Source organism: Pinus tabuliformis, chromosome 1_1, assembly GCF_031772625.1.
Source record: "Pinus tabuliformis cultivar Carrire ecotype Pingquan chromosome 1_1, CPIR1, whole genome shotgun sequence".
Taxonomy (NCBI): Eukaryota; Viridiplantae; Streptophyta; class Pinopsida; order Pinales; family Pinaceae; genus Pinus; species Pinus tabuliformis.
The window spans coordinates 276,367,376-276,386,258 of record NC_142297.1 but is presented as its reverse complement, the minus strand read 5'-3'; the positions used below and the strand labels follow the sequence as shown (position 1 = coordinate 276,386,258).

The 18,883-nt window shown below is 38.6% G+C and overlaps 1 protein-coding gene across 1 annotated transcript; it reads right to left on the bottom strand.

The window, feature by feature from the left end:
- Nucleotides 1-6,204: 6,204 nt before the first annotated feature.
- LOC149212611 (uncharacterized) lies at nucleotides 6,205-6,708 on the bottom strand. Its single transcript, XM_089388750.1, has one exon. It carries the CDS (start codon nucleotides 6,706-6,708, stop codon nucleotides 6,205-6,207), a length of 504 nt encoding a protein of 167 aa, XP_089244876.1.
- Nucleotides 6,709-18,883: the final 12,175 nt, after the last annotated feature.

Here is an 18,883-nt window from a genome sequence, read left to right as displayed (position 1 = left end):
TCTGATAGAATTAAATCATCGACATATAATACGATAATCAATAATTTACCTTCAACCACAATATGGTAAAGGTTCGCATTTGCTTCAATTTTGGTGAAGCCCAACACAGGTGAAATAACTGACAATCCTAGTGTACCAAGCACAGGGTTCTTGTTTCAATCCATACATTGCTCAATTGAGTCTGAACACATGTCACTCTTTGTTTAAGGTCTCAAATACTTCTGACTACTCAATGTACACCTCTTCCTCAATCACTCCGTTGAGGAATGTTTCCTTCACATCCATCTAATGTATCTTCTATCCCATCTGCGCTGAAAGTGATAGAGTAGATATGATTGAAGAGTACATTGCTACTAGAGGAAAGGTCTCCTTGTAATCAATTCCCTCCACCTGAGAGAACCCTCTAGCCACAAATTTGGGCTTGTGTTTCTCCACACTCCCATCTGCTATTTTCTTTACCTTGTAAATCCATTTGGAACTCACCACTGACTTGTCTGTTGGTATTGGGACCACTTCCCAAAAATTGTTTCTGGTAATGGATTCATACTCCTCTACCATGGCATCAACCCATACTATTTGTTGCACTACTTCCTCGAATGAGGATGGATCAATCTCTACACTCTCACTCATTAGAGACATGTAGCCACTGTACCGATCTGGTGACCTCCTATGTTTGCGATGTGATATGGTTGCTCCCACATTCTCTCTAGCATCATGCATCAATCTGTTATCTTCTCTGGTCTGTTTCCTTCCATCTCTAGAAGTCTCTATAGGAGTGGGTGCTTCCACTCTCTGCTCCTCTGCATGTGGCTACTCCATATTATCCTTAGGTTCTTCCTTTGGAGCTAAAAGCTCCTCATCTGCATGCAAATGAATCTCCCTCTCAAGGGAACATATCATGGCCTTCTCTTCATTGAAATTCCCATATTTACAAACCACTGTCATCTTGTGAGATGACAGGTACACCCAATAGTTGTGAGGTGTATCTGTGTACCCCACAAATATGCCCAACTCAGATGTTGGTTCTAGTTTTTTCCTTGCATCCTTGGTAACATCATAGTGAACTCATGAACGAAAGATCGTGAAGTGTGCCACATCTAGTTTCTTACTTGAAAAACTTTGTCTGGTGTACTCATCCCAAGAATCCGATGAGGACTTCTGTTATGCACATATGGAGTTGTGTTTCATGCTTCAACCGACAAGTGCAATGGTAGGACCTGATCATGTACACTTGCCCATGCATATCCCATTAGTTGGAACTAGTTTAATTGACCTTAACTCAGTTAAATTGAATTAATTAGTTACAATTCAAAATAAACTCAATGAGTGCTCCTATTATGTAGGATACACTCTACATGTCTCAAGTTAGAACCTCAACTCAAATTAACTGAGCCGACTAAGTCAAATTAACTTAGTTAACTCGTACAAGTTGTCTTGTGATGTGGAATTACAATTTTATTCCTAATTTAATTCAAGGACAAAATCAAATAAGGATTTTCTTGTTGCATTTTCAACACCTAGCACGAGGGAGATGTTAATTATTTCATTTCCCAACATAAAAATTGGTGCATATCCCTTTTAAAATAAAAGTAAAATATTCTTTCAATTATATTTTTTGGTAAGCAAGAGACGAACCTTCTATTAAACAAAAAAGTTACATAATGTATAGGAAACCCTAAAAGATAGGGCAGCAAGGAAGCAAAGCCTCCAAGCCAAAGAAGCAACAGCTACAGCCTCTCAAACCACAGAAAGGAGCGCAGAAAACACAAAAGAGCGAAACCCCAGCTTTACAAAAGGCCACACGATAACCCCAGAAAGGAACCACACGTACAGACCCGATAAAGGAAGGGTAGTACAGACCCACCGAGGGACCCACTGACAAAAAACCATAAGAAAATTGCATGATGAATCCTGACCATTGAGAGAGGTGGCCTGATCCTATGCTCCTCAATGATATCGTACAACCGAGATGCTCAGGAGATACCACGCGATGAGAGCAATTTTTCTCTCTCATCTCAGCGCCACATGCCATGACCTGAGTGGAATCGCATGCCCCAGCGTCAAAACTGGAAACCACCCAAAGCCTGCGTGATAAATCGGAAACCACCCATAGCCTGCGCGATAAACCAGAAACCACTTTCGACCCCTGACCTTGGAAATAGGTCGCTCAAACCCACGCCCCTCAACATAAGAGCGTAATTCTCTCTTCTCTCGACTTCCTGAGTCACCACTAGGGTGGAAGCGCCCGCCCCAACCACAAAGCTAGGAACAGCCCCGAGCCTATGCGATGAACCAGAAACTGCCCAAAGAGTATTATCCAAGTATTCCTTCCAGTCAATCTGCTTTCAGCCTAACCGAGCTATCCACATGGAGTCTCCATTAGAGACCAGCTGAGCCAGAAGAGCCAAAGGTGCCAATGCTCAAGTCCAAACCTGCATCTAATAACCCTTTGAACAAAACACTAAGATGAATTAGGCGATGTATTCACCATCTTTGTCTCCGGTGTCAACCCTTTTCATCCACGAACCCCAGTCTGCATTAGCCAGAGTTACGCATTCCTTCCACAGCTTCCCTTCAGGTAGTAGATCCCATGGAAACCATAGATCTATGTCTCCATTGGTCACGCCCTCATTGGCTAACCTATCTGCAAGCATATTTTCCATCCTCCTGACATGGAAAAATCTTATAGTCTTAAGGATGCGAAATTGAGATTGGATACGGTAAAACAACTACAGCAGCTTCCAGTGCCTCAACACTTTGTCAGGCGAGGTCCCATTTTGAATCTTCTTGACTACTTTGATGACCAAATCCGAATCTGCTTCAATTATGACATTCTGTAAATTTGTTTCCATTAGAACCTCCATACATTGATCAAGAGCCAAAAGCTCAGCCATGTTATTGGTACCCTTTTCCAGGTGGCCATGGAAAATGTAAATTATTATGGGATAGAAGTGCAAACCAATAGTTGCAGAGGTAGGAATAATGGCACCGGAGATAATATAGTTTCCATAAAGAAGAGAACCAGAAACAGGTTCACGAATACCATCAATATCTACTGGAGGAGCTGCGATGAAAGCAATAATGAATACAGAGGTTGCGGTCAATAGGGTAGGGATCATCAAGACACCGAACCATCCAATGTAAAGATGGTTTTCAGTGCTAGTTATCCAGTCGCAGAAGCGACTCCATAAATTTGCGCTTTTGCGTCTTTCTATAATTGCGATCATGGTCAGAACTTCGTTTATAAAATCATCAAAGGCTCCCAAGCATAAGGCTTGTTATTTTACAGCCCCTCAAAGTCCCTTGTGGCTCCTCCAAAACCCACTACCCCTAGATTTCCCTTGGACGTGCCATCGATATTAGCTTTGAAGAAGCCCTGTGGAGGGGGCTACCAGCCTCCATCCCCAGTGCTAATTGTGCTTATATTCTTCTTTGTCCCATGAGGGTTGAGGGATTGGAGATCCATATTGGTGAGAATGTGCACTTCATGAGGAAGAGGAGGATTCGAGGGGTTTGTTCTCAACGTGCTCCTAACCATTTCCTTGAGTTGTTTCAAAATCTGATTGATGATAAGTAGGGGTTCTCTGGCTTTATCTCTGAAGATCCAGATATTCTGTTCTTTCCAAATGTTTCAGATGACAAAGCCTAGCACCAGACTCCAGGCCTTGTTGATAATCTCATTGTCTAAGAAGTTCTTTCTCCGGTTCGTTAAAGTGTTGGATATGCTGAGCCTATCCCTGTCAGTCTGTATGAAGCTGGAAGCTACCCAATCCCAAATTCTAGCAGAATAAGAACAAAGATTTAGAAGGTGATCGATCATTTCCTCCTACGAGCCACATAGGTAACATTTGGAGGGACCAATGAAACCTTTCTTGAGAAGGTTATCCCAAGTGAGAATTTTCTTTTGATGAACTAGCCAGATAAAAAGTTTGACTTTCATCCACTGTGGAGAATGCCACAGCTCCTGCCAAACTTTCTCAGCATTTACAGAGTTATAACCTGTGATTACCTATTTGGCTTCTTTGAGATTATAGTTACCTTCATTATTCTTTCCCCATCTAAGTTGGTCCAGAGAGGAGGAGACCAAGATTCTTCTCTGCTCTAAATTCTTGGCTAAAATCTCTGCCATGGCCTTCAAAGGGTTCTCCCCATTATAACCTAGGTTCTTCCATTTCCTCCATTTTTCCTTATCTCTCCCCTAATCATGATAGGTTCCTGTTGCCAGCTATCCTCCCAGAAGCAGGCCTAGTCCCCTGCTTTAATTTCCCAAAAGCAATGTTGCTGAATGATGCTTTTGTTCTCCCAAGCAAGGTTCTAGATGTGTGAACCTTTGATTTGTCCTATCATTCTAATACGGTCCTATTCTTGCCAGTGCCTGGCATATTTTTGTGTCCAAAGCTTGGCCCAAGGTGCACCCGGCTCCTTGATCCAGCGCCACCAGAGCTTGGCCCCCGAAGCTTGACTTAGAATGTCAGGATCCTCCAAACCCAAACCACCATGGTTTTTGGGCTTGCAGAGCTTATCCCAGGCTACAAGAGCCCATTTATTTTTCTTTTCCCCTCTGCCCCACAAGAAGTTTCTCTGAATGCTTCTTATTTGCTGCTTGATGCCTTGAGGAGCAGGGAAAGCTGCAAACATAAAGATGGGAATGGCCTGCAAAACCGCCTGAGTGAGCACCAGTCGCCCTACGAGGTTTAAAGCACGACAATTCCAATTGCTGATCTTGTCTTGAAGTTTGTTTAAAATTGGTTCCCATATTTGCTTACATAAAGGTTTGTCTGTAAGAGGTATGCCCAGATATTTGGAGGGCAACTGTTCCCTTTGAAAACCAAGAACTCTAGCGATGTTATTCTGAATAGCAATATTAGTGTTAAAGAAGAAAACTTTGGACTTGTTTTGGCTTACCTCAGTGCCTGCTGCCATAGTAAAGTCGTTTAAGATCTCTTTGATTGCCCTCACCTCCCTAACTGTGGGAACACCCTGTAGCATAGTATCATCCACGAATTGTTGATGAGTGTTAGCCTCTCCATCCGGGGTAAGCTTGATCCCCTGAATTCTTCCTTCAACATTTTCCGATTTGATTGCCCTGCCCAGTCCTTCCATCATGAGGACAAAGAGGAAAGGAGAAAGTGGATCACCCTGTCGGAGCCCTCTAGAGGGTGTGAAAGTATTAGAGGGAGCTCCATTAAGCAGAATGGAGAAACTGGTTGTGGTGACAAGCACCATGATCCATCTTATCCAATTTTGGTCGAAGCCATAGGCTTTCAGAATAGCTCTTATGTAAGACCAGTTGAGTTTGTCATAGGCCTTTGCTAGGTCCAGTTGAATGATCATACCTGCTTGCTTATTGCTTTTGAGAGAGTGAACCACCTCATGTGCTTGGATGATGTTGTTAAGAATTTGTCTTCCTTCCACATACCCTGTTTTCTCTTCAGAGATGAGTGAAGGTAGTAGAGGCTTGAGTCTATTTGCTATCACTTTGGAGATGATTTTGTATACCACATTGCACAAGGAAATGGGTCTGAATCCCTCCGCAGTAATAGTATTCTCCTTTTTGGGGATTAAATCTATAAAGGTCGCATTTAGAGCTTTCAGCACCTTTTTGTGTTGTCTTGAGTCCTCCACCACCTCAAGAATGTCCTACTTGACTATGTCCCAGCAGGCTTTGAAGAAATCAACATTGAAACCATTTGGGCCTGGTGCTTTTCCACTCTGCATTTCCTTGATCACCTCATTGACCTCCTCTTTCAAGACTGGCCTATTGAGATTATGGTTGTCCTCCTTGTGACCAACTTGGGGATGTGCTTAGTGATTCTTTCAATGAACCTAGTTCTGTCTTCCATTGGCTCCTTGGCAATGTCAAAGAAATGTTGTACTAGGATTGTCTCCATATCCTTGTGAGCTATAAGCTCAATTCCTTGAGAATCAAGGAATTTAGACTTCTGTGATCCATAACATTGTTTAGATAATCTTCGGCAAAATCACATAACCAATCTTTTGTCGACGCGTTTCGAACCAACCAGTGTGGTTCATCGTCAGGACAAGTGGTCCTTGAGAATCCTTTAGTTTTGTGATTATGTTATTTGCCCTATGGGCCATAGTGGATTTGTGGAAGAACTTGGTATTCCTTTCTCCCTCTTTGAGCCATTGGTTCCTAGATTTTTGTTTCCAAAATGTTTCCTCTTCTAGGCAGTGCTATTCCCATTATTTTTGCAAAGAATCGGTTAGGTTTTGTCTTTCCTCGTTGAAGCCCTCTGTGATGCTGATTTGGTTGATTTCCTGGAGTTTCTGTTCTGAACTCTTTCTGGATTTGATGATGTCCCCAAATTCTTTTTTTTTCCATTCCTTGAGTTTGGATTTGATGTGTTTCAGTCTCTGCTGGAGCATATACATCTTGGTTCCTTGAATATTCAAATCCTCTTTCCACCAGGTGTCGATGTGACTGGTGAAGTTGGGGTGAGAGAGCCAGGCATTTTCGAATCTGAACGGCCTATTCCTCGGAGTGCCCATAAAGGAGGCTTTTAGCTGTATAGGCCAATGATCCAAGCCTCGAAAGGGCAGAATGGACGCAGTGATCGCTAATCCTGTGAGAATGAGATCCTCAGAAACGATAAACCTGTCCAGTTTTGACACCACTTGCAAAATTCCTCCTCTTTTATTGTTCCAAGTGAAGGTTCCATTTATAGTCTCTGTGTCCACCAGTCCCATGTTCATGAGGAATTCTTGGAAGGCCTCAGAGTCCCTACCAAGCTGTCTCATACCTCCTTTTTTTCCGAAAGAGATCTTATCATATTGAAATCCCCTGCTAGTATCCAGGGTATGTTGGGGTGACGAGCTCTGAGCTCCTCCAAGGAGGTGAGAAGCTTGAGCTTATCTGCTTGCTGTTGAGGGCCATATACATTGGTTATCATGTAAGTCTCTTTGTCACCTACTGGACTACAAACCAGAGAAAGATAGTTCCTGGATGCTTCTGCATCCAGGATTCCCAATTTATGAGGATCCCACAACGTAAGAATCCCTCCTGCAGAGTTGTTAGCTTTAACCTCCAAATACTCATACTTGATTAACCATTTGCTGTGAATTTCTCTTATTTTCTCCATTGAACATTTTGTCTCCTGAATAAATGCCATGTCTAGTTTTACTTCTTTTATTCTATTACTCAAGTTTCTCTGTTTCCTTCTACTGCCTAAACCTCTAATGTTCCAGGTTGTAAGCTTCATTAAGAAATATTGGTAAAGGAATAGTTGGTAAGATATTTCATCTTACCTGAGTTAATCAGTAGTTTCCCGCATTCGGTAAGCAGTTCATTCTGTCTTTTCCTTCCTCTTTTCCTGCCTGAGTTTTTTGGAGATAGCGTCTGTTGATTCTCCATCATCTTGATCCCACTCTGCTCTTGACTTTCGTGGTTTCTTTTGACCCCATTTCCCTTCGCTTGTGCCCTCCATAGATAGAGTTTTTGGACTCAGTCATAGTCTTCTTTGGGTAATGAGTCTACTCCTTTGTTCTTTCCTTGTTCCAGAAATTGTTCTAGATCCAGGTTTTCCCTATCTAGAATCTCCTATAGCTCATGATCCTCCGTGCCTGCCTCACTTGGGGTCATTTCTTGGTCCTTGCTAATTTCCATGTAGTTTTGTGTCTCCTCTGTCTGCTGGTTATTTGCTGTGATGTATTCCATGTCCACTTCCATGTCCTGCCCCTTGGGGACGTTCTCATTAACTCGTGCTGTCTCCATGTTCTCCTCCATATCCTCTAGGATTTTGAAACTATTGTGTTTTGTTTGTCTGTCATCACTCATTTTCTTGTGTGATCTTTTACCCCCTTTCCCTTTACTCCCAACCTTGGTAAAGCCCTCATGGTCTTTGTCCACAGAGGTTTTCCCATTGCTTTCTACATTGTTTGTGGGACAATCTCTGAATAGATGTCCATGTTCATGACATTTGCGGCATCTGAATGGTATATGCTCATAGTCTACTATTTGCACCCATTCCTCATCATATACTTCTAAGATTATTGCTTCTGGAAGAGCTCCAGACAAATCCATTTCCACACATATTCGGGCGAAGGAGGTATATCTACCCTTGAGAGTTGCCTCGGATATTTTCAGGAAATGCCCCAGCTTGTTGCCGATAGTTTTCAATGACTCTGGTTGCCAGTAGTCTAGAGGTAGTGAGTAAAGTCTGATCCACACTGGTACAGATGTGAATGTTTCGCGTTCTGGAACGAAGTTCATCGACCATGGGCGCATGTAGAGTCCTGCCGCTGCGAAGAAGTAAGGTCCTCCTTCAAACACTCTATCTTTGTCCTCTAGGCTCACAAACACCACTATGAAGAATCCCTTAGATCCTAGATGCAAATGTATTTCTCCCTTAGGCTTCCAATGACTCCTGATCCATATGTGTAGAGCTTTCTCCATTGGCCATAACCCCATGAACTTGCAGATGATTGCATGTTCTTTCATATGGTCCCTGTGCACTTGAATCTCCGGATCATTTAGTATGACCCTAGGGATGGTGCTCGACTTGGGTTTACAGACTCCCGTAGTTTTCGCATGAGGCATTTGCCTGCTACTGCCTTCCTTCTCCCTTTCTTGATTCGCGATCCGTTGTTTTTCTTCCTGATCTGGGATCTCCTTGCTTCCCTCTAATTCCTTACCTCTTGCTTCTGATCTTTTCTCCAATGGAGTTCGGAACAGCTTCCCTCCCTCCTCCTTACCGCCCTCTGTGACGGATTGCTTGTAGGAGGGAGCGGCGCTCCCCCCTGCAAGACCCGCCATGAAACCCTGAAACCAGACTTAGCACCAAATTACAAACTATCTGAGGTTTTCGTCACTCTCCCCCGCACCTTATTTGAACAATAGTTAATAATGTTTCTGCCAAAATATTCTTTAAAATAAAAAACAATGCCAACTATAATAAAATTAAAAAATGAATATACATATTTGTTTATTTTTCATTAAAAGTATTATAAAACATATTATCACACTAATTATGCTTTCTCGGTTCATTTTTGCACCAAGAAGGGTATTTTACAACCCATTATGTGGGAGATGTGTAATTCTTTCTAGGTTGAACATCAAGTTGGCATGTGTCCTTTTAGAATTTTTTTTTTGTAAGTTTGCCATTGGTGAGGCTACATTATGGTCATGTCCAAGAATAACACCTGAGTAGAGCGAGGAATTGAACTGATGTTTTAACATCTAGGAGTGCCTTAACAACACACCCACTCATTGTCTATCCAAGGCCTCAATGAACTGATGTTTTAACATCTAGGAGTGCCTTAAGAACACACCCACTCATCGTCTATCCAAGGCCTCATTGTCGTATCCCTTTTAGAATTAAAATAAATTATTCTTTAAATTAAAAAATAATTTCAACTATAATAAAATTAAAAAAATGAATAGGTGTTTTGTTAAACCACTTCGTGGTGTAAAGGTCACTAGTTGGAATTTGGTGTTTATTTGGTGCTTCCCATAAGTGTGATCCCGAGGTGATTTTCACAGCCCGTTGTGTCGCTATACTTCTCAATCCACAAGTTAGGCATCTCATTTATCTCAAGACTCACATTACTTATTAAAAAAATAAAAAATAAACATACATATTTGATTAGTTTTAATTAAAAGTATTATAAAAATAGTCTCACTCTAATTGTTCAAGTTCATTGTTGATAGATTTAGCATGGATCTACCATGTGCAAAGAGGAATCAATTCTCTTGATATACAAATGTCTTTTACAGTGTAAAAGTTGAACAAATGTTTGCACCTCAAAAAGTATATATATATAGATATAGATATATAAATCTAATGCTTAATTTTCATTATTTCAATTGCATTTTTGACTGAATAAATGGATACAATGTCTTAAAAGTATGTTTTGGCTTTGCATTTCCAACACATATTTGCTATATTTTAGACAAAATTAACCTAAAAATATACTTGGCAAAAATGTAAAATAGTGAAACTCATTGAAATGCTTTAAAATATTTTAAGGATAATATTTTTTTATAAATTTAATTTACAACTTGAGTGGGCCTAATGGTTAAGAGCATGTGTTTCCTCCTAAGAGGTCACATGTTCAAAACCAGAGGGTGTAGAGTATGTAAGTCTTCGCATTCAAATGGTTGTGCAGAGGTGGGTCCCTTGTCCCACAAACAAAGGGGTCTCATACACCAATTTGGTGTCTGTCGGGTCCCTTGTCCCACAAACAAAGGGGTCTCATACACCAATTTGGTGTGTGTCGTGACCTTAAAATTGGATTGGATAATAATAATAATTGAAATGTTTTATTTATGTTAAAATAATAAAATATTTTTATTTTATTAATATATGGCAATATTACCTTGTATAATAATATATTTTATTTATGAATCATAATGAATATTTTTATTATCATTCATATTTTGACTTTAAAATATTAATTCTATATTAAGAATTGAATGAGTAACACTTCTTAATTATTTTATTTTTAATTACTTCTTTATCTTTACATATATATATACATATACAGATATATATATATATATATATATATATATATATATATATATATATATATATATATATATATATATATATATAAACAATTTATTTTTGTATATTGAGATATTTATATACTTTATTATGATTATTATTACTTTTACTTACTTGATCTCTTTAAAGTTAATTTAAAATTATATTTGTTAACACAAAATCAAAAAATATTTTATTTATGGTTTTGAAAGTGAAAGTGAAATATTTTTACCATCTCTTTATATATATATATATATATATATATATATATGTTAAAAGGACATGTGTTAATACATTGAATATGGAAGAAATCACACATGCCCTCATACTGGATTGTAGAATGTGCCTTGTGGGACAACAACCCAATACAAAGAAATATGGTCAAAATATTTCACACTTCATTGTTGAACAATGAGGCACATACTGAATTGTAGAATGTGCTTGATGGGATAACAACCCAAATGACCTAATACAAAGAGATATGGTAAACATATTTCACACTTCATTGTTGGACAATAAGGCACATAAATGTGTTTGGTGGGATAACAACCCAATACCAAAAGATATGATAAAAATATTTCACACTTTATTGTTGCACAATGCAGCACATTGTACAACTAGAGATCTGTAATTCCTTCCATTCTTAAAATGAGTGGAAAGATAATCCTTTTAAAATAAAAATAAGATTTTTTTGATTTAAAAGCAATATCTATTGTAATAAAATTTAAAAATAAATATACATATTTAATTATATTTAATAAAAAATATCTTAAAAATAAATCTCTTATAATCCAATAAAAAATAGATGAAGTAAAATTTTACGTAGGTATAGTAAAATTTCACGGTTGATTACATTAACTTGAAATGTTTAAAATAAAGTCAAAATTCATTGGAGAATATCGCCAGACATGTTCTTTTCTGCTCTGGCTTGATTTGTTAGATTGACATGGGTATTACATGTATGTAACCATTTCAACCACGTTTCAATACTATTAAATATAACTTAAATGAAAGGAACGTTGAAATTTTTTAAAGCAAACTTCATGTATCCAACTATTGAATAATATTCAATTGTTTCCAATAGAAAAGATAGCTAAAAAATTTCAGAATAAACTATTATTGCAATTGTATTTTAACATATAAAATTAATAACATAGAAAATTGAACTATTGTGTACCATCTAATATTTTGAAACATTATATAACATTAAAGATCGCAATATCGTCTTAAAATATTTTAATCTTTCAAATCTGTAAAATAAATGAATTATTGACCGTCCTGGCTTGAATAAGCGTAACCGCGCTTATCTATGCTTGACCAGAAAATATATCTATCTATATATATAATGGATGGATGGACCTGTAAATTTGTGTACGTTTGATGGGTCAGAATTATAGTAGTATGAAAGCATCTTTTGCAGGGTATGGATTCCATGTCAATCCTGTACTGTAATGACAGACAGATCGTAGTTACTTGCACATTATGGAAAGTAACACTCGTGAGAATAAGAAATCGGTATTTGGAAGAATCCAAATTATAAAATTATGTTATATTCTGCAAAAGATTCCAAAACGTAAAAATAAGGGAGAGCATGGATGATGCAAGAATTGGCTTGAGAAAATTGGAGGTAACGTTTGTTTAAGATTCTAAAACTTAATAACTAAGGGAGAGCATGGATCATGCATGAATCGGGTTTAGAAAATTTGAGGTGACTCACTGTAATAAATAAAATTAACCCAGAGTCATCGAGTGGAATAACGAAAGTTTCATCCCTTTATTATTTTGGAAGGGGAAGGGGCTTTCCCGTTGACGTTAAGCATATAACTACAAGTCAATTCAAACTTAATATTGGCCAACTAAAAGTCAATTCAAACTTCCATATTTATCAACTAAGGGTCAATTCAAAATGCAGAGGTGGGAAAGATTTGAACAAGTCAATTCAAAATGCAGAGGTGGGAAAGATTTGAACGAGACATTAGTGCAGTGCTGATAGCTTTAGGATTAATCATGGGTAAGAAAAGATTGTGTATGTAACTAATGACAACTCTAGATCAGTTTACAATATTTCAATGACAACTCTAGATCAGTTTACAATATTTTAAAGAGGCTACGGGTTTGATCTTTTAATTGAGGTCTCCGAGATTTTCAAGGATTCCAGGTATGCCACTGCTAACAATTCTAGATTTCAGTTTCTAATATTAAAAAGGATAGAATGTGTTTTGTGGGAGAACAACCCAATACAAAAAGATATGGTAAAAATATTTCACACTTCATTGTTGGATAATGAGGCACATATTGAATCGTAGAATGTGCTTGGTGGGATAACAACCCAATACAAAGAGATATGGTAAAAATATTTCACACTTCATTGTTGGACAATGAGGCACATAGTGAATTGTACAATGTGCTTGGTGGGATAACAACTCAATACCAAGAGATATGGTAAAAATATCTCACACTTGTTGCACAATGTTGCACATTGTATGACTAGAGATGTGTAATTCCTTCTCTTCTTAACATTGAATTAAAAAATATTCCTTTTAAAATAAAAAATGAGATATTCTTTCAATTTAAAAAGAATATCTATTATACTCAAATTTAAAAATAAATATACATATTTAATTATTTTTAATAAAAATATTTTAAAAATAAATCTCTTATAAACTGATAAAAAATTAGATACAATAAAATTCCACTTAAAATTTATTATTAATATTATAATCTAATATAAAAAAAAAATATATTCAAAATATATTTATATCAAATAACAACATTTATTTTCCCATCAATATTAATTTCTATTTATATCAATCTAACATTTATTTATTTCTAAACTAGAAGAAACCTCCTTATGTAGCTAAATTCACATAGTGATGTCCAATCAATGACTAAGTTAATAACCACACTCATAATGTATGTGGTTGATTATAGTAACTTGAAAGGTTTAAAACAAAGTCGAAATTCATTGGAGAATATCGCTAGACATGGTTTTTTCTTCTTAGCCTTGATTTGTTAGATTGACATGGATATTACATGTATGTAACCATTTCAACCGCGACTCAATACTCTTAAATATAGCTTAAATGAAAGGAACGTCGAAATTTTTTAAAGGAAACTTCATGTGTCCAACTATTGAATAATGTTCGATTGTTTCCGATAGGAAAGATAGCTAAGAAATTTCAGAATAAAATATTATTGCAATTGTATTTTACATATAAAATCACGTGTCCAACTATTGAATGCAAACTTCATGTGTCCAACTATTGAATAATATTCAATCGTTTCCGATAGAAAAGATACCTAAGAAATTTCAGAATAGAATATTATTGCAATTGTATTTTACATATAAAATCACGTATAAAATCACGTATACAACTATTGAATAATATTCAATTGTTTCCAATAGAAAAGATACCTAAGAATTTCAGAATAGAATATTATTGCAATTGTATTTTAACATATAAAATTGAACTATTGTGTACCATCTAATATTGTGAAACATTATATAATGAATTATGGACCGTCTTGGCTTGAATAAGCGTAGCCACGTTTATCGTTGCCTGACAAGAAAATATATATATATATATATATATATAATGGATGGATGGCCCTGTAAATTTGTGTACGTTTGATGGGTCAGAATTATAGTAGTATGAAAGCATCTTGTGCAGGGTATGGATTCCATGTCAATCCTATTCTGCAATGACCGACAGCTCGTAGTTACTTGCACATTATTGGTCATCCATCTAAATGGAAAATAATACTCGGGAGAATACGAATTGGTATTTGGAAGAATCCAAACTACAAAATTTTGTTATATTCTGCAAAAAGATTCCAAAACCTAAAAATAAGGGAGAGCATTGATCATGCAAGAATTGGGTTGAGACAATTGGAGGTAACGTTTGTTTAAGATTCTAAAACTTTATAATTAAGAGAGAGCATGGATCATGCATGAATCGGGTTTAGAAAATTTGATGTAACGTTTGTTTTCTTCTATTGGTTGTGTTTTCAGTATGACTTAAATTTGTTTGTAAGTTTTATAGATTTTTGGAGACATCATCCATATATGGTTAGTGTATTGTTTTTTTTATTTGGTGTATTTTTATTGTGACTTAAATTAATGGAAGTGTCACTCATACGTGTTTAGTGTAGAAGGATACAAGCAAAATAAATGTAAGTCGTATAAATTTCTGGAGGTCTCACCGATACGCCCTTAGTGTAAGAGGATACAAGCAAAATAAATACTAGTCACATCACCAACTCTAACCAAATCACATCACCAACTCCGACCTCTAGAATTTTCTCACCTGTCTTGTAATAAATAAAATTAACCCAAAATCATTAAGTGAAATAACGAATGTTTTGTTGTGCTCCCCGTTAATGGCGGTGTAGAAAGATGATCCAACGCTCCCCGTGTGTTTCTTGGCATGTGCTTAAATCTAGCGATGTGTCTATTTACTAACATTTGCTCGTTTTGGTGGAACCACAATGGTGACTCCAACAAGTGGTATCAGAGCCAAAGGTCTCAGTTCGAAACATGGCTGAGTTGGGGGGAGATCGTTGTGCTCCTCGTTAATGGCTATGTAAAAGGATGATCCAACATTCCCCATGTGTTTCGTGGCATGTGCTTAAATCTAGCGCTGTGTTAGTTCACTAACTCCTAAAGGTTTTGGTGTAACGGAAATCGTGACTCCAACATGTTTCATCCCTTTATTTTGGAAGGGGAAAGGGTTTTCTTGTTGAAATTAAGCATATAACCATAAGTCAATTCAAACTTACATATTAGCCAATTAAACTCAATTCAAACTTACATATTTTCCAAATAAAAGTCAATTCAAACTGCAGAGATAAGAAAGATTTGAACCATTCATTAGTGCATGTGGAGGTCAGAAAGATTTGAACGATACATTAGTGCAGTGCTGATAGCTTTAGGATTAATCATGGGTAAGAAAAGATTGTGTAGGTCACTAATGACAACTCTAGATTCAATTTACAATATTTTAAAGGGCACAGGTTTGATCTTTTAATTAAGTTGAGGTCTCCGAGAACTCAAGGGATTCCAAGTACGTCACTGATGACAACTCTAGGTTTCGGTTTCCAATATTAAAAAGGATACAGGTTTGATCTTTTGGTTAAGTCCACTTCCACTACAACTCGAGAGATTCCAGGTATTACTGTTAACAATGGCATGCAAATAAATCATATGGGAACAGAGACCGTAGGATTGCATACGATTGAATGAAGTATACAGGTTTTTGGAGAATGCATTTTTTTAAGCTCCCACTAAATATTAAAATATATTTCCGATTAGGGTTTTATATTGAAACGGATTTACAATTAGGGTTTTATATTGAAACGGATTTACAATTAAGGGGTTTTATAGGCTTAAATATAATAACAATGATTTACAATTATGGTTTTATAGTCTTAAATATGATAACAATTTACACTAATTATTTTTAATGATATTTTTTGTTTACTAGGTTTGGTAGATGTGGAGTTATTATAAAGATGGGAAAATATATTTGATCTTTTGGGGTTTGGTGGATGTGGAGTTATTATAGATATGAGTGAAAAGAGATTTGATCTTTTGGGAATTGGTAGATGCGGACTTAAGGTGTAAGGCCTTCGGAGTTGTGCGACACGGTTGGGCGCCGAGTGACCTGGGCGTGCGCATGAGAAAACGATGGTTGTGTGACGGGTGGTCGTGCACGACGGTGCGACCAACTTCTACGACCGGTTATGCGAGCAACGGAGGACTTGCGACGGACGAGCGACGAACACTTGCGACGATGGCGAACGACAAGTGTGGTTGCGTTGGTTTATACCCACGGTTGGGGCGCTATGCGATGGAGTATGGCCGACATGCAATGGAGGGCGAGGCCGACTTAACATGGCGTTCAAAGGGGTGTGCGTAGCGTAGGTTGGGCGGTCGGCTAGGCAGCCCACCCACATTTGCGATGCATATATATATGCGATGCGTTGAGCGTTCAAAGGCATCACATTCAGTCATACATATTCGCACAAGTGAGTAGAGGCACAGTCTTGTGCGCAAATACAAGGAGAAGGCGCAGTTTTACACATGCACCCATTCTTGGGCGAGTCGCACAAGGGGAACGCATTGAGCTTGATGTTGGGCGAAGGTGCGGGCGAAGGTGCGCCCAGTGATTGGGTGAGGCGTGCACGGTGAACGTGTGGCGCCCGTTTGTGCGAAGTCTTGATGTGGGTGTCTTGGTTGCTCAAGTGAGCGCCCGCCCATCGTACAAGTGTGCACAAAGGTGAACGAAGGTTGGAACCGGAGGTCGTAGAGTTGGGCAAGCGGTACTACGTGCTGTTCACACGATTTGGGCATTTGTCAAGAGTTGGCAAGTGGGACTGCGTGTGGGCAGGTGTACACAGTTTGGGCGTTTGTGACCAAACGAAGAGCGAACCGGCGAAGACGTGCGACGAGGTGAATGATGGGTTGGTGAGTCATGTGGCGACCGTGCGGAGGTGCCGACGAGCTGGGCAACCGAGTTTGCCGAAGTTGTGAAAAATTGGCTAAGTGTAAATTTGGGGTTTCCCAAGATTTAGCTTGTACATTATAAAAGTGAAGATTATATAATATATTGATTCAGGCAAACTCATATTGCAGGGAGTTGTCCCTCCCTTTATACTGTGCAATTGTCTTCTTCGTTTATAATTGATGTTGATAATGAATGAGTATGGGTGTTCATTAGTATAAAGGTTATGCTTAATAATACTTGGTTGCGAAACACAAACTAAGTAAGAGAAAGTGAATTAGGCGTAGTCCACAAACATAAGTATTGGTGAAAAGAAAGTGTTCGGTGGTGTCGCACCTCGCTATAAGCGGTTGAAAGACTATTGCAGGTGTAGGGGTGTGACAGTTGGTATTAGAGCTCGGTTGGAGCTAGTGAGCAAGGTTTCTCGTGACGAAGTGATAGTGGAAGCAGGTACTTGGAGGTAAAGGAAGTTGGTTTCACATACAAGTGGAACAAGGGCCGATTCATGGTTGCAGGGAACTTGGTGAAGCTCGTGAATGGTAAAACAGGTTTAGCAAAGGTGAAGCTCAATGCTTGGACCAAGCTGAATGACAAGGCATGGCAAGTTTGGAAGAATTCGAAGGGAAGCTCTTGCTTACCTTATACAGGTTGAAGCGAATGAAAGAAGAGAATCCCCGGATTCGAAAGGAACTTGAAGTCTTGGAAAGGAATGTTGAAGTCGAACTTCTTCAACTTGGTTGGACAATAGAGCAAGATGAAGTTGCAGATTATGCTATCAAGGAAGAGGAAGCCGTGATGACCAAGGATGTTGCAAATGTGACAACGATGGAGGATGAACTTGAGATTGATCAAGTTGGACCAGGATCGTGCGGTTTGCAGACATGGATGAATGAGGATCCTCATTTGGAGGAGCCTCATGATGATGATGTAAGTATTATTGATGCATGTGTTTCACTTGAGCATTTGGTAGATGGACCATATGCAGGGAAGGGCAAAGCCAATTTGCCGATGTTAGGGAGCATCTTACCATGGATGACTATGATGAGACCTTGTATGGAGAAGCAAGGATTGTTGATTGTTGCAGGACTTGTTGGGGTTGTTTGTGACCTTATGGTAGAAGGTACAAAGGCCCGTGACAAGGGAGGAACATGATGATCGTTGCGGAGGAGTGGGTCATGCTTTAGCCACATGGCTAAGTGCCCAGCATGACTCATGGACAAATTGAAGGGCACACACTTGAGGTACGATGATGCTTGGGTGGACTTCTCATGGCCGAGACCAAGAGCAAGTCTTGGTGGAACCTTCAGTGGAGGAGCTATGATGGAAGGGACTTGTGATGATGATGATATGGTTGGGTGACCGAGTTCACTAGACCGAGGATTACAGACTTGGATGAGGATGATCGATTGTTGTGATGAGTCTACTTGGTTAGACTACATGGGCAACTTAGTCATGGACATCAGGTTGGAGACATGAAGCATGGCAGTCTTATGCAAGGACATTGTGCAGGAGCACTTGTAGAGGTGTCACTTATGGGCATCCAATGAGGAGTGCCAAGGCAGGGATGTTGTGCAAGTGGATTTGCTTATGTGACATGGAGACTTATTATTTATGAGCCGATGGAAAGGTTGTGCACTTATGTACAACAAGGCCATGGACTTGGATGGAGTTGTGAGCAGACTATGGAGCATTCCTACTACATGGAGATCTGAGGCATCTTGTAGAGACCTTTGGGCCGAGACTTGTATGCTTGCTGAGATGTTGGTTGGAGATAGCTCATGGAGCTCATGATGACATGAGGTTGTGACTTTTAGGGACTTCATACATGGTGGACTTAGAGGATTTAATGCATTGAGGAGCTGAGGTCAGAGACTT

What these genes read in the sequence shown, in the direction of transcription:
- LOC149212611 (XM_089388750.1), bottom strand. Translation starts at nt 6,708, where the DNA reads ATGGGACTGGTGGACACAGAGACTATAAATGGAACCTTCACTTGGAAC.